The sequence below is a fragment of the Austrofundulus limnaeus genome, unplaced genomic scaffold, assembly GCF_001266775.1.
Source record: "Austrofundulus limnaeus strain Quisiro unplaced genomic scaffold, Austrofundulus_limnaeus-1.0 Scaffold142, whole genome shotgun sequence".
NCBI lineage: Eukaryota > Metazoa > Chordata > Actinopteri > Cyprinodontiformes > Rivulidae > Austrofundulus > Austrofundulus limnaeus.
In genome coordinates this window covers 1064572-1079810 of record NW_013952544.1, presented here as the reverse complement: position 1 = coordinate 1079810, position 15239 = coordinate 1064572, and the positions used below count along the sequence as shown (strand labels likewise).

General features: G+C 41.9%; 1 protein-coding gene across 6 annotated transcripts in view; it reads right to left on the bottom strand.

Annotated features, from left to right (window-relative positions):
* myt1b (myelin transcription factor 1b) overlaps positions 1-15239 on the bottom strand; it is a gene marked incomplete at its 5' end in the record, with an annotated part of 30236 nt that overhangs the window by 9844 nt on the left and 5153 nt on the right. For all 6 annotated transcript variants that reach the window (XM_014016312.1, XM_014016313.1, XM_014016314.1 and 3 more), the window contains 8 exon segments: positions 1583-1770; positions 3368-3582; positions 4637-4753; positions 4856-4946; positions 6008-6136; positions 8693-9739; positions 11034-11392; positions 14034-14096. In XM_014016312.1, the coding sequence (XP_013871766.1) occupies positions 1583-1770; positions 3368-3582; positions 4637-4753; positions 4856-4946; positions 6008-6136; positions 8693-9739; positions 11034-11392; positions 14034-14096 (2209 nt within the window).

Genomic DNA, 15239 nt, shown 5'->3' with positions numbered 1-15239 from the left:
CAGTTCAAAGTCAATTCCTGCAGGCACAAGATTTATCCCATAATATTTTGTTGTGCCACCATGTTATATTTAAAATTTTAGGATAAATGTAATAGGTTTTGAAAAGTTTAATGTTAAAATCAGATTTTAGCAGATATAAATCTAATTAGTGTAGTTTTGCTTTGTTGCTAGTTAGCTTAAGCTAGTTATGGTCATCATCATATTATACTTAGAATTTGGAAAAGATGTTTTGCTGTTTGAAACGAATTAGAAGACCTAAAAACCTGGATACAAAAAGTTTAGATGTTTTTTTATCGCTTTATCAGTTTGAGCTTGTTGGTCAAAGTTGCTATGGTTTTTAGTTAACTGAATGAATAGTTTGGGAGTGCCACAAGTACAATATGTTAGGATACACAGTAAGGTCAACATTTCTCCATAACTCCAGGTTTAAAGAACGTTCTTGTATACTAGAATGATTTAATTTTCAGCTGTATCTGTTTTTCCTTTTATTTCTTTTAATTGCCCCTAAGCTAGTACCAAAGAAACGTTTATTTAGTCATAAAACCTTTTCTCAAAGTGTTTTTCTTAATGTGGCGCCAGCAGCACTAACAGCGCTTCAAAACTCCACGATTCATTTCGGCGCTGGCAGGTGAACAGAAGCCGAGGGGTGAAAGGAGCCGTGTTTTCAGCTTGTATGTAAAATGCTGCTCATATAGCCGGGTCAAGATCTAAAAATATCAAAGCGTTGTGAGACGGAGAAAGAAAACTGGAATGGTTCCCAGAAACGTCCCAGGTTGATGAGCACAGTGTTCCGGTGTTTTAATATCGGATTTCAACCGACTCCTACTCTGATTCCAGATCACTGGATCTGTGTAGCGAAAGCCTGCTCTTGGATCATCGCCTTTTCTGAAAAACACCTTGCTTCGCTTTGCTGCCAGACGCACAGTCTCTCTTTTTATCGTGCTGAAACCGTGAAGCAGCCGCTTTCTCTTCTTCGTGAGGCAAAAAGGCCTTTAAAAATCGCAATATGGGGGAAAAGTGGCACTCTAATTACACATCCTGTGCACGGAGAGAGGAAATAAAGAGGTGCAGATGGACAGAAAAAGCAAAACTTGTTTATGGAGGAAGTGATGGAGATGAGTAAAAAAAGGAAAATTGAAAGAGTGGAGGGGGTGGAGAAACAGAGTGGGAGATCGGTCCGGCAGATAATGAAAAAAGGCTACCTGGTGGAAAAGTAAACCAGGGAACTGGCAGTAAGCCAAATTCAATAACAACATGAAAAGTGCGTGGGATGGAGGGATGAAACGACAAACGAGGACGCGAGAGGTGATGCAACCGAATCTCAACACCGTCCTGTTGCTGTAAGCCTCCTGATGATAAATTTATGCGATGTTGATGTGGAATGATAAAAAATAATAAAATAAAAAAAAGAAACGAGAATGGAGGGCGCTGCTATCGCCTCTCATCTCACCAGCTGTGGCCAGAAATGTTTTATCTGCCTTAAAATCAGCCAATAATCCAACACCGAGCTCGACAGAAAGAAAACCTCTTCGGTTAGAGACTTTGGCTTAAAGCTGCTGTAAAACGATAGATGTTTGTTTACCTTGTTTTGCGCTTTGGTGCTAAGGTTTTCTGGTTTCTCCCAGCAGCGCGTGGACAAGTTAAGGATGGCGGTGGCGGCCATGTGAGCAGCTTCGGCATCGTGGGAGTAGTCGTAGGCTAAGGCGGACGTCTTTCCGTAAGCGTGCAGGCTGAGGCTGGGTGACGATGACTTGGGGAACGAGGGCTTAGCTGCAGGAGGAGAGTTCAAAAAACTTTAATCTCTGAAGTGATATTTCACACCAGTTTCACCAGAAATCTGTTAATGGCTACAAGAAACAGGTGTCAGCAAAACAACAATAATTCATGATAATAATGACAGGTAGATCAGTGAAAGAGTGTCGTAAAAGACGGGTCTATAACTGTGACCTGTGATAAAGAACTTCACACAACGAAAGTTCTAAATTTAATAAATAAAACAATTGAAGGAAAGAATGAAGAAATAATATTTTCACTGGTCTTTGTGAGTCCAATTCCACACCCTGAACGGTTGTTCTTGTTCTGGACACGATTTTTGTTGCTGAAGTAATGGTTCTGAATGAAAACCTTAAATATGACACCAAGAAAGATCTGGTTCTTGTTTAGGACTGGAACCAACCAACCGACCATTCATCCATCTAATCAACCAACCAACCAAACAACCAACCAAACAACCAACCAACCGTACATCCATCCAACCAACAAATCAAACAACCATACATCCATCCAACCAACAAATCAAACAACCATACATCCATCCAACCAACAAATCAACCAACCATACATCCATCTAACCAACCAACCAACCAACCAACCAACCAACCAACCAACCAAACAACCGTACATCCATCTAACCAACAAATCAACCAACCATACATCCATCTAACCAACAAATCAACCAACCATACATCCATATAACCAACCAACCATACATCCAGCTAACCAACAAATCAACCAACCGTACATCCATCTAACCAACAAATCAACCAAACATACATCCATCTAACCAACCAACCATACATCCATCTAACCAATAAATCAACCAACCATACATCCAACTAACCAACAAATCAACCAATCGTACATCCATATAACCAACCAACCATACATCCAGCTAAACAACAAATCAACCAACCGTACATCCATCTAACCAATAAATCAACCAACCATACATCCATCTAACCAACAAATCAACTAATCATACATCCATCTAACCAATAAATCAACCAACCATACATCCATCTAACCAACAAATCAACCAACCATACATCCATCTAACCAATAAATCAACCAAACATACATCCATCTCACCATCCAACCAGCCAACCAACCAACCAACCATACATCCATCCAACAAATCAACCAACCATCCATACATCCAACCAAGAAACCATCCACATTTTCACTCAGGGATAATTTGGCAACAATTATGAACCTAACATGTATGTTTTTGGTCTGTGGGAGTAAATTTGAGAAAACCCACAAGTGCATGGAGAGAACATGTAAGCTCTACATAGAAAGGCCCCAGGCCGGGAAGCAACCCTGTGACCTTCTGGCAATAAGGCGAGAGCTCTAACCACAGCCCCACCGTTCTGCCTAAACTGGAACCAGTTTGGTGGAAAAACATACCTTTAAAAAGATCTGGTTTAGTTATTTAGGATTACAAAGGGTTAAATTTTTGTTTTGCATACTTGTTAAGAGTGTAAACAAACAACTTCTATGTATCTGGATAAACAAACAGCTAACTGTACAAAATGRTAAAGCTTTAAAGGTTAGCACACAGAGGAAGCAGCCAAAAGTCCCGTCTTACTTTTGAAGGCTTTGGGTGAAGTTTCGCTGGTGGTCATCTTTGGAGCAAGCGTGCGCTTCCCGAACACTTGGGCGTCGAAGCTTGCATAATCGAAGGAGACCTTGGAGTACTTCTCCAGCTCCTTGGCCAGGTTGGCACGAGGCGTCGACGGGGCCATGTTGGGCCTGTAGCTGCCGTACTGAGGCACCTCCAGCTGCTTCACGAAGCACATGGGCCTGTAAGGGGTGGGGGGCGTAGAGGAGAGAACGTCAGACCGGAGCTCCTCGAGGTCAAGATTACAGATGGAGTAAAGCACAACGGATTCAGAAAGACGAAAAATAAAAGAGACGAAACTGAAAGAACCCAAGGAAAGGGAGTGAAACAGAGTAGAGATAGGGGCGCCGGTGTACTTAGCAGGAGTGCTGCAGGATTAAAAGCTCTTATCAGCAGAGGGCACATTTGCATTTTGTACAGCATGGAATTTATGAGCTTTAAGCCCTCTCGTTTTCCTGGAGAGCCCGGGCTTTTGTCAGACCTGTTGGTGTAAATCCACTGATAGATGAGGGAGACGCAAAGGAGCGAGGAGGAGGAGGARAAGGAGGAAGAGGGACGTACTGCCTCTCTTCCATCACATTTCCAAACCAAGTTCTCTGTAACTGCGATACGTCCACAGAAGGCCCAGTTTCTGCTCATTAATGAGCTGCGTGACCCGGCTGATACCGGAGGACCCAGGAAAGAAAAACAACCATTCCGCCACCGATAACGTCCTTTTTTATTAAATCAACACGGATGCCGTTGGAACAAAGATCGGACAAAGAATTCGGCTCATTTGAATAACAATCTGAGGAGGAAAAACAAAAAGCGTGCCTCATTGTGTTTTAATCCGATGCTTTGTCCGACCAGTGATGAGGTTTTCCTTCAGGAAAGCAATTATTTTTCCCCCCGTCCTCCCGCCAACGCCCGTATAACTTGCATAATTAGCGTATCGGGCTGCGTTATTAATTAAAATACCGACGAGGGGGGGAATGAGGATGGAGAGGAGTTGGGTTTGTGTTAATTATCATTCTTTGGGCCGTGGTTGCGGTRCCAGGGACGGTTTGAAGGAGATGGATGAAGATAAAGAGATGTTTTAATGATTAACCTGTAGGACTTCAGTGACAAATACCCAGACCACCTGTGCTTGTGGTGACGAAAAACAACAGCAAAAACTGGGAGAAACTGCGACCAAGCGTTTGAGGCGGAAGGCAGCGAATGGACGGCACCTCCAGATGTTTTTGTGTCTGAACCCACCTCAGCACTCTGTCGTTGGGACTTCCTTTCAGCAGCTCGCCGCCGGCCTGAGGAAGATGCTGCTTATCCTGGCTCTTGGACAACTTCTCTGCAGCAGCGATCGGGCAGCCGGACAGACTGGAGGAGCAGAGAGACGCGAGATATYAAAACAGCAGTAAACTTTTTGGTGGTGTTTTCTCTCTTGCAGTACAAACAGCACTGACGGTCCAGGTGTTTTACCTGCGGTGGGTGTTGCGGTTGCTGTTCACGTGGCCCTGACCCGTGCAGCCGGGAGTCGGACACTTCAGAACGTTTTCATGCATGGCCAGAACTGAGCAAAAGATGTGAAATCACAGATTTAGAGGGGGRAAAAAAAATCACATAATAAGAAAAATACTGACTCAGCGTTCACTTTGTTTTCCTGTTTTACATTTTAAATAGGTTGTATATCGTCTAATGACTCCTGCAGACTTTGTGCTAGTTTAGCTGTTTATATAACAAAGCATTCAAATCATTCATTAGTTGGCTAAAATTATAGTTTTTAGCAACTTTTCTTTAAAAAAAAAACTACTACTAGATAGCTCTTTAATACTTTTAGTTTTAAGATAGCTTTAGTTTTCAGCTCACATTTTAATACTCTTGGCTTTAAGTTGATATTTTTAGCTTTCAGCTAGCCCATAACTATTTTTAGTTTCTAGCAAGCCTTTTAATACTTTTAGCTTCTAGATAGGCTCTTGATACTTTAAGCTTTCAGCTAGCTCTTTACCACTTTTAGCTTCCAGCTAATCTCTTGATACATTTAGKTTTCAGGTAGCCTTATAATAGATTTGGCTTTAAGTTAGCCCTATGGTACTTTTAGTTTAGCTAGCCCTTTAGTTCTTTTAGCTTGAAGCTAGCTAGCCTTTTGATACGTTTAGTTTTCAGCTCGCATTTGAATCATTTTAGCTTCTAGATATAATTTTTTTACTTTTACCATTTAGCTACCCCTTTGATAATTTTATTTAACCTTTTTGCAACTTTAGATTTTATCTAACCTTTTGATGCCTTTAGCTGTAGTTTTGCTAGTTTTAACTTTTAGCTAGAATCTTGAGATGTTTAGCTAGCCTTTTGCTAAGTCTAACTTCTAATAAGGGTCTTTCTGTTTTTATTCAGTGTTTTGCTTTATTAGAATTAATAAATCAATTTCACTTTCTTCAGCAAAGTTAGGCAAGCCTTTAAAACCAGTTTCTGTGTGGTTTTTGTAACAAATTAAAACAAAATACCAAAGATATTAACGGTAAGCACAATGAAAACATTTAAACTTTAAATGAATATGGTAAACCACAATGAACAGCCTGGTTTTCTCTTCCCATTAATCTCTTTCAGGAGCAGAAATCAAACGGAGCCACTCACCCTCTGGGGGGATCCTGTCTTTATGAGGACAACCCGACAGGCTTCGGTGGTGGGGGTAAAGACCAGTCACGTGACCCGTCCCGTCGCAGCCCGGTGTGGGACACTTGTTCTCTCTCTTTTCTGACCTCTCTGGATCATTTAGAGGCAAGAAGGAGAAGTCAGGAAAGATAGACGAGAGGAAAAAAGGACAAAAGCAGGCTGTTAACGCCATCAGACAGTCTGCTCGGCTGAGCATGAAATCTAGACATGTTTCAGACAACTGGACCAAAGTAACACTGTCTAAACCCTGACATGTTTCAGTCAACTGTAACAAAGTAACAAACCCTGACGTGTTTCATTGAATTGGACCAACGTAACAATGTCTAAACCTGACATGTTTCAGTCAACTGTACCAAAGTAACACCATCTAAAACCTGATGTGTTTCAGTGAATTGGACCAACGTAACACAGTCTAAACCTCAGTAGGTTTCAGACAACTGTACCAAAGTTACATGGTCTAAACCCTGACATGTTTCAGTCAACTGTAACAAAGTAACAAATCCTGACGTGTTTCAGTGAATTGGACCCATGTAACAATGTCTAAACTTTGACATGTTTCAGACAACTGTACCAGAGTTACACTGTCTAAACCTCAACAAGTTTCAGACAATTGTACCAGAGTTACACGGTCTAAACCTGAAATGTTTCAAACAACTGGACCAAAGTAACACAGTCTAAACCTGAAATGTTTCAAACAACTGGACCAAAGTAACACTGACTAAACATACAGTATGTCAGACAATTGTACCAAAGTTACACGGTCTAAACCTGAAATGTTTCAAACAACTGGACCAAAGTAACACTGTTGTGGTGATGTAATCTTTTTTTTATCTAAAGCTTGAGATTAACATTTATTAGGAATTTATTATCTTTTTTATATAAATGTGGGTCTTATGATATTTCTAATCTTGGATTTATTTAAGTGGCCTTGTTACATCTTTCAATTTCTCAGCTTTTCTTGTTCTTCTTGGTAGATAATTAAAATAAGGTGAAACTGAAGGCCTGATTCTTTTAGCTGTTGCCTTATTGTGACAGTTTAACTAACTCTTGCGGTTGGTTTTGGATGAAATCCAAAAAAACCAAAGCAGGAGGACGGCTCGATGCTCTATTGGCCTTCAAATTGAATGTTAACGAGACACGTATCTCCTAATTAGCGCCGAGCAGAACAGGAACACCGCCACAGGAGGGAGCTGAGGCCAAGGAGAGGGCAGCACGAGGAGCCGTGTAATCACACCGCCRCTCCGTCGTCAGCGTGACGAGCGGCGCCGAGTGCCAACAGAGGAAAACAAGAGCAGAACATAAACAAACATTCCACACAGAACTCCACTCCTCCTTCTTCCTCTCGACAACACGCTACTCTGCCGCCGCCACCGCCGCCGGCCCCTCCTCACCCTCTCCTCCTGCACTTCCTCTCCATGCTCCGTGGCCGTCTGTTCAGATGGAGCCACTTCACCGGGTCTTTAACCGGGTCTTTAACTGGGTCTTTAACCAGGTCTTTAACCGTGACTCATCGCCATTAGTTTGTACTGATTATCTGCATTACTTAAGAACAACTCATGTGACTCGAACCTCAAACAAACAGGAAAAGTGTGGTCAGTGTTGGCGGCCATCTTGAATTGTGTTGACTCCAAGTTATTCAGTTGTAAAGGTGGTTCATTGGAAAATGTAGGTCAAAGGCAGAGGTTTATAGTAACTAAGTACATTTACTTTACTTTTGGGGGAATTTGTAATTTTACCAAGTATTTTTTTAAATCATTACTTTTACTTTTATTTTGTTACATTTAAAACCTAAAAATGATACTTTTACTTCTTTACTTTAAAATTTAACACCTAATTACTCATTACAAAATTAAATATGTTTGAACTCATCATGAAAGGATTTGTTTATGTGCTCTAAAAACTGAAGTGTTGGATTTACTCAACAAAGTCCGGTCAGCTGGTTTCACTAAACATAGAGTAAATATGAGGCAAGAATATTTTCTCCAGTTGGTTTGGTAGAACCAGTTTGGTTAACCATTTAACAGACGCCGCTAAAAATCCTTAAAAGCCTTTTGACATTTTTAAGGGTGACAAAATAAAGGTAAGAGCCGGAGGAAGTCATCTGGCGGTACGACGRCTCAGTGGTTAGCACTGATGCCTCACAGCAAGTAGGTCCTGGGTTCGATCCCCGGTTTGGACCTGGACTCTTTCTGTGAGGAGTTTGCATGTTCTCCTCGTGCTTGTGTGGGTTTTCTCCGGGTACTCCGGTTTCCTCCACCCACCAAAAACACGTACAATAGGTTGCCTTCAGGCCTCTCTTGACAAAGAGATCTGAGATCTCAACGGGACTTGCCTGGTTAAATAACGGTAAATAAAATAAAACGACACCCTAGTTTTCAAAATAAAAGCCCCTGGTAGTGTCTGGAAACATTTAAAGGCAGAAATCGAATCATTTTTGCCCACTGGTGGAACAAAGACTGTTAAGGAGTTCAGTAAATTCAACAGTTTATATTTCAGAGTGTGTAGAAAAACTTTTACTTTACTTTCCCAATTTTTATGAACAGGTTTATGACTTTTACTTGAGTGCTTTTCTCCCCAGTTAATTGTATTTTTACCAGTCATTTTCTGTTCATGTAATTTTTTTCTGGTGAAAGGGGACGGGCCTACCTTTGCTGAAGTAGGTTTTCCGGAGGACGTCCAGGTGTTTGGGGCGGTCCTCGATGGTGAAGTACCTCTGGTGGTGGATGTCCGGGGCGCGGAGCAGCTCTCTGGGTCCGGCCAGCTTCACCTGCTCGGCCTTCAGGGCGATGGCTTGCTCCAGCAGGCCCAGGTTCCCTCGGGTCATGTCGAACATCTCCGACTCGTCGGTGACGCCGGAGCGCAGCGACAGGCTGTCCTCGTCGTCGCGCTCGTCGTCTCCGTCCAGGTCGTCCAAGTCCTTCTCCTCCGACTTGTCCGACTGCACCTCGATGACGTCCRGGGAGGCCGAGGACGAGGCCTTGTGGATGTTGTAGTCGTCTCCTCTGGGGACGGGGATGTAGTCCTCCAGTGGACCGGTCCTGTAAATCAACAGGGAGCTGCTCTTGTAGTTCTGAACCGGGCCCGGTTTGTCCAGTGGACCGGTTCTGATGTAGCTCTCCAGGTGAGTTCCCTGAGCGGCGGCTGTGCTGGTGATGGTCCGGACGGCGGTCGGCACATCGGATACGGAGAGGAAACGCCTCCTGTGCTCCTCTTCATCCTCCTCCTCCTCTTCCTCGTCTCCTGCTGGAGTTTCCTGCGTCTGCTGCAGCGATACGACCATTTCCTCCTCCTCCTCCTCACCTTTGATCTGCTCCACCTGGTCACTCATGTCAAGCTCCTCCTCCTCTTCCTCCTCCTCTTCCTCTTTCAGCCGAGCAGGCGACTCCTCCTGTACTTGAACTCTTTCTGCCTCCTCCTCCTCCTCCTGCTCCTCCTCCTCCTCCTTGTTCACGTGCCCCCCCTGCTCGTCCTTTACCTCCTCACCTCGCTCCGCTGCCACGCCGACGTATTCAGTCTCCATGGCAACAGGCTGCCGAGCGTCCGCGCTCTCAGCGCCGCCGCCGGAGACCCGACCCAGGTGGAGGAGGGAGTCGGCCACGTCTTCGGCGCTCTGAGAGGGAAGTCGACTCTCCGTGGGTCCGAGCTCAGACTTGATCACACACTCCTCTTCCTCCTCCTCCTCCTCCTCCTCCTCTGTGGACATGAGAGGCAAAGAGGACAGACTGCGTCAGCGTCTTACCTGCCTGCAGATGGTTCTGAATTAATCAAGCAGGTGGGTCAAAACGTCTCTCATCAAATCTTTATTTACCTCGAAGAAATGAGAGATTCTCGTTCAAAGTGGCTGAAATAAACATTTATTCTGAATTTATGAAGATCTTTTAAAGTTTATTTATTTTTTAATTTTTTAAGTCTTGCAGGTTTTTCACTCATTTTCAGGCTTCGTACCTGAACTTTTTCAGCAGAAGGAAGGAAAAATTTTCAGAAAATTGTTCATGAATCGTCTCTAAATTCGAAGAATGAACCTGTAAACAACTTAAATACATCGGGTTTAAATTTTACCTGTAACTGTTAAAACACAGCTGAATGATAGCTGAAAACGAGCTGAAGAAGCTGAAATTGAGTGAAGGCGAAACAGCTGAGAGGCAAAAGAAGCAAAGCAGTTGCAGGATGACAAATATAGCAAAACACTAGCTAAAAGTAGCAAAAAGATAACTAAAAACTAAAAATAGGAAAAGGCTAGTTAACAGCTAAAAGTATCAAAAGTGAGCTAATGCTAAAAACATCAAAAAGCTAGCTGTAAGATAAAAGTAACAAAAGGATACCTAAAAGTTAAAGTAGCAAAATGTTAGCTAACAACTAAAAGTAGCAAAATAGTTAGCAAAAGAAGCAAAGGATTAACTAGAACCAAAAGTAGCAAAAGGCTAACTAGACTAGCTTAGTGCAAAAGTAGCTAAATGCTAACTAGACTAGCTTAGTGCAAAAGTAGCTAAATGCTAACTAGACTAGCTTAGTGCAAAAGWAGTAAAATGCTTGCTAGAAGTATCGAAGTCTACCTAAAGGTAAGCAGCAAAGTGTATGGTAGCAGCTAAAAAAGCACAATTAGCAAAGGTGCTGGCTAAAAGCTAAAATGTGCATAGGTAGATAAAAATAGAGCTGGCATGCTAAATCAGATTTTAAAAATGATTGTTTTTGAAGAAAAATCAAAGCACTCACGTATTTGCTACTTGTAGCTTTAAGCTAGTATGTATTTTGCTATTTGTAGTTCTAGCTTGTCCCATGGTTATTTTAGCTAGCTTTTTGCTACTTTTAGTTACCTTTTGCTAGTGTTTGATTTAGACATGAGCCTTTTGCTACTTTTAGAGTTTAATTAGCTTGTTACTAATTTAGCTGTTAGCTAGTGTTCTGTTTCTTTTAGCTTTAAAACCTAGCTTCAGCTTTTTATATTCAGCGCTCATCAAAATTTTCTCTTTATATTCACCGTCATCACCTGCCAGTTTTGTCTCCTCCTCTTCCTGTTGCGTCCCCTCCTCTTCCTGTGGCGTCTCCTCCTGTCGTCCATTCATCAGTTCGTCCTGCAGGAGGCGCTCTGTCATCACCTCCTCCTCCTCCTCTGCGCCTGCATCCTCTTCTTCTGCCTCTCCTGCCTCCTTGTCCTCCTCCTCCTTCCCTCCGTCCTTCTCGGCCTCGCCCTCGGCCTCGCTGCTGGCGTCGCTCTCGGCGCTGAAGCCTTCGTCCAGAGTGAGCTTCAGGGGGTGGGACTTCCTCTTGGAGGCGGGCCTATCCATTTCCTGTTCCTGCTCGGCTTCCTCCAGCCGGCGCTTCCTCGCTACGGGGCAAGCCAGGATGCTTGAGGAGAAGGACGAGAAGGAAAGAGACTCATTAAACCCAGAAAGACACTCAGGTGTTGTAGTGAAAAGTGTGCACCACGGTGGGTTTGGAGGGATGAAGAAGCAGGAAGCAGCTGTTTCAGGATGAAATGTAGCCTGAGGGTGGCACCATGCTCGCTCACTCACACATCAGAACCAATCCCGGCCAATTGAGCAGAACGTTTAATGAACAACTTGTATGGAGAGGTGGGCTGGCGGGCGAGGCAGCGGAGGGTGAAATCCAATAAACTCTCTCTTATTCTCACCTGCGAGAAGCCGAGGGAGACCGATCGACGATCTATAAACAGAGTGCATCTGAAATTGGCTGCTGAACGAAAACACGTGTAAACAGATGCTAATATCGTCTCTTCAATAAAGAGCTGAGCCCCGAACCCCGAGTCTCACCGGGTCTCAGACAGGCGACGAGTGGAGGGAAGAAAAAACCTGAAGAAATGATTTCATCTCTCGGCTGCTTCAGACTCAGTTTGAGGCATTTTTAAAAACTGGCTGCTCTCAGTTATTCAACCAGTTCAGTGTGCTGTTTTTATTTATTCTGTTTTATTAGAACTTTATTAAAAAACTGATTGTTATTGATGAGTTTATCATGAGTTTATCTTTATTATGTGTTAATTATGAGCTAATTGTGAGTTAATCATGAAATAATAGTGAGTTAATCATGAGATAATCATGAGTTAATCATGAGATAATAATAAGTAAGTCATGAGTTAATCATGATACTGCATAATCGTGAGTTAATCATGATATAACTGTCAGTTAATCATGAGATAATCATGAGTTAATCATGATATAATCGTGAATTAATCATGAGATAATCATGAGTTAATCATGATATCGTGAATTAATCATGATATAATTGTGAGTTAATCATGATATAATCATAAGTAAGTCATGAGTTAATCATGAGTTAMGCATGAGCTAACTGTGAGTTAATCATGAGATAATTATGAGTTAATCATGATATAATCATGAGTTAATCATGATATAATCGTGAGTTAATCATGATATAATCGTGAGTTAATCATGATATAATCATAAGTAAGTCATGAGTTAATCATGAGTTAATCATGAGCTAACTGTGAGTTAATCGTTGGTTATCACAATCATGACTTATTCACGAAGTAAACGTCAGTCAATCATGAGTTATTATGGGTTAATCATGAGCTAATTTTGAGTTAATTATGAGATAATCGTGAGTTAATCATGAGATAACCGTGAGTTAATAATGAGCTAATTGTGAGTTAATTATGAGCTAATAGTGAGTTAATCATAGGTTAATCATGAGTTATTCATTAAGTAATCATTAATCATGAGTTAATTGAGAGTTATTACAGATTAATCATGATTTATTCATTATGTAATCATTAGTTAATCATGAGTTATAGGTTAATCATGAGTAATTTGTTAAGCAATCATTAATCATGAGTTACTCATGAGTTATTATGCATTAATCATGAGTAATTCGTGAAGTAATTGTTAGTTAATTGTGAGTAAAACATGAGGTAGTCATGAGTAAGTCATGAATTAGTCACGAGTTAATCATCTGTCAATCGTGAGCTAATTATGAGTTATTATGGGCTAATGAATTATTTATGAAGTAATCTGTAGTTAATGAGTTAATCATGAGATAATCATATGTAAGTCGTGAGTTAATCAGCAAATCATGAGCTAATCGTGAGTTAATCATGAGCTCCTAATGTGTTAATTGTGAGTTAATCATAAGCTAATAATGAGTTAATCATAAGTTACTAACAGGTTAATCATGAGTTACTAATGGATTAATAATGAATTAATTAGTTACTAATAGGTTAATCATAATCTAATCATGAGTAACTATCAGGTTAATCAGGAGTTAATCTTTTGTTAATCATGAGTTATTCATGAACTAATAATTCATTACTTACAATTAATCATAAGCAAATTACTAGTTAATATTGAGCTAATAAAGACTTAATCATGAGCTAATGATGACCTAATGAGGAGATAACKAACAAATGATAAATTATGCCTGTTAGCTAAATATCCTATCAAGCACTGGACTGGTTTTAATGAAACTTTCAGAAAGTGATCATTAGATAAAAATCTACACACTGTTTGGCCTAATTCAAGATGATTGCCACAGCCAACAGACCTTAAGAAACAAAGATGGCTTTCACTCAGTTTATTTAAAATATATTGAGCTAAAATCTGCTGTGGTAGTAGCTGAGAGTCTGATGCAAAACACACTGTGAGCGTTAGCAGATAACCCTGTCCGTTAGCCAAATATTTCATGAACCATTGAGCAAATTCTATTGAAATTGTCACCTGACGTCCAGCTCCAGTTGGTCTACACGTTTCAAGATGGCCGCCACAGCTAATCAAACTTAGCAAACTTAACAATGGCTCTGACTCAGACAATTTTCCCGATGTTTAACTAGAGTTTAGTTTTTGTGGGCTATCGATTTAAAACTGAAGGCGGGGCCGAACGGCAGGTTTCGTCGTTGCGCTGACGTTCTCACGTCAAAACTGACAACTTCACTGAAGAACAGAAGCAAAAGGTCGAAGAGGACAGAGGAGGAGGACAGACAGGAGGGGTGGAGGGGTGGGTTTGTAATCTGCCCTACCTTCTGTGCCGCGAGTATCTCCCACTGATATGGCCGAGGCCATCGCATCCAGGGGTGGGGCAGCTGGATGGGATGGATGGAGGTTAGAGATACGTTTAAGACATGGCTGCATTTTCGTCCCCGTTCAGAGAGGCAGCAGTAGCAGCAATGACAAACACAGGCAGTAAAAACAAAATTAAGATAAAGGAAAAACAACGCAGGAGACATGCAAACTGGGTGGATGTCACACGGATGCACACACACAAAGGAGACGCCGCCGCGCGCACGCCGTCCAGCAGACACACATGATGCATGAAGGCAGGTGGCATCCAGGCGCGGCGATATTGTGCATCGTACATCAACCCTGGCCTATATCCTGTTACTACGAGCGATAAGGATCAGCCGAGACCTGCTGTAATTTCCCCTGCTCTGCTCTCTTCACCAGTCATCATCATCATCATCATCACTATCAGCGCTCCCTCCTCCTCCTCCTCTCTCTCTCTGCTTTGATTCAGGTTGACCCCTCAGGATGGCTCGGTTCAATTCTCATCAACTTCACCCCCAGCAGTTGGCCCTTTATTACCATGATTATCCTTTTATTAATTTCACCTGAATCAAACCCAGGTGGAAACGAGCTGAAACTGAAACTGTTGTTTTTCTGCTCCTGAAGACGAGTTAAACTCAGCTTCACCTGATTTATTAACAACACTGAGAGAAGGTCTGACACCATGAGGAGGGTCAGGGTTAGATTACTGACTTTACTGAGACCTGCTCCATCTATTCGTTTATCTATCTGTTCATCAGTTCATCCATCATCCATCCATCCATCCATCTATCCATCTATCCATCTGTTCATCCATGTGTTCATCTGTTCATCCATCCATCCATCATCCATCCATCTATCTATCCATCTATCCATCTGTTCATCCATGTGTTCATCTGTTCATCCATCCATCCATCATCCATCCATCTATCTATCCATCTATCCATCTGTTCATCCATGTGTTCATCTGTTCATCCATCCATCCATCTATCCATCCATCCATCCATCATCCATCCATCTATCCATCTATACATCTGTTCATCCATGTGTTCATCTGTTCATCCATCCATCATCATCCATCCATCTATCCATCCATCCATCATCCATCCATCTATCTATCCATCTATACATCTGTTCATCCATGTGTTCATCTGTTCATCCATCCATCATCATCATCCATCCAT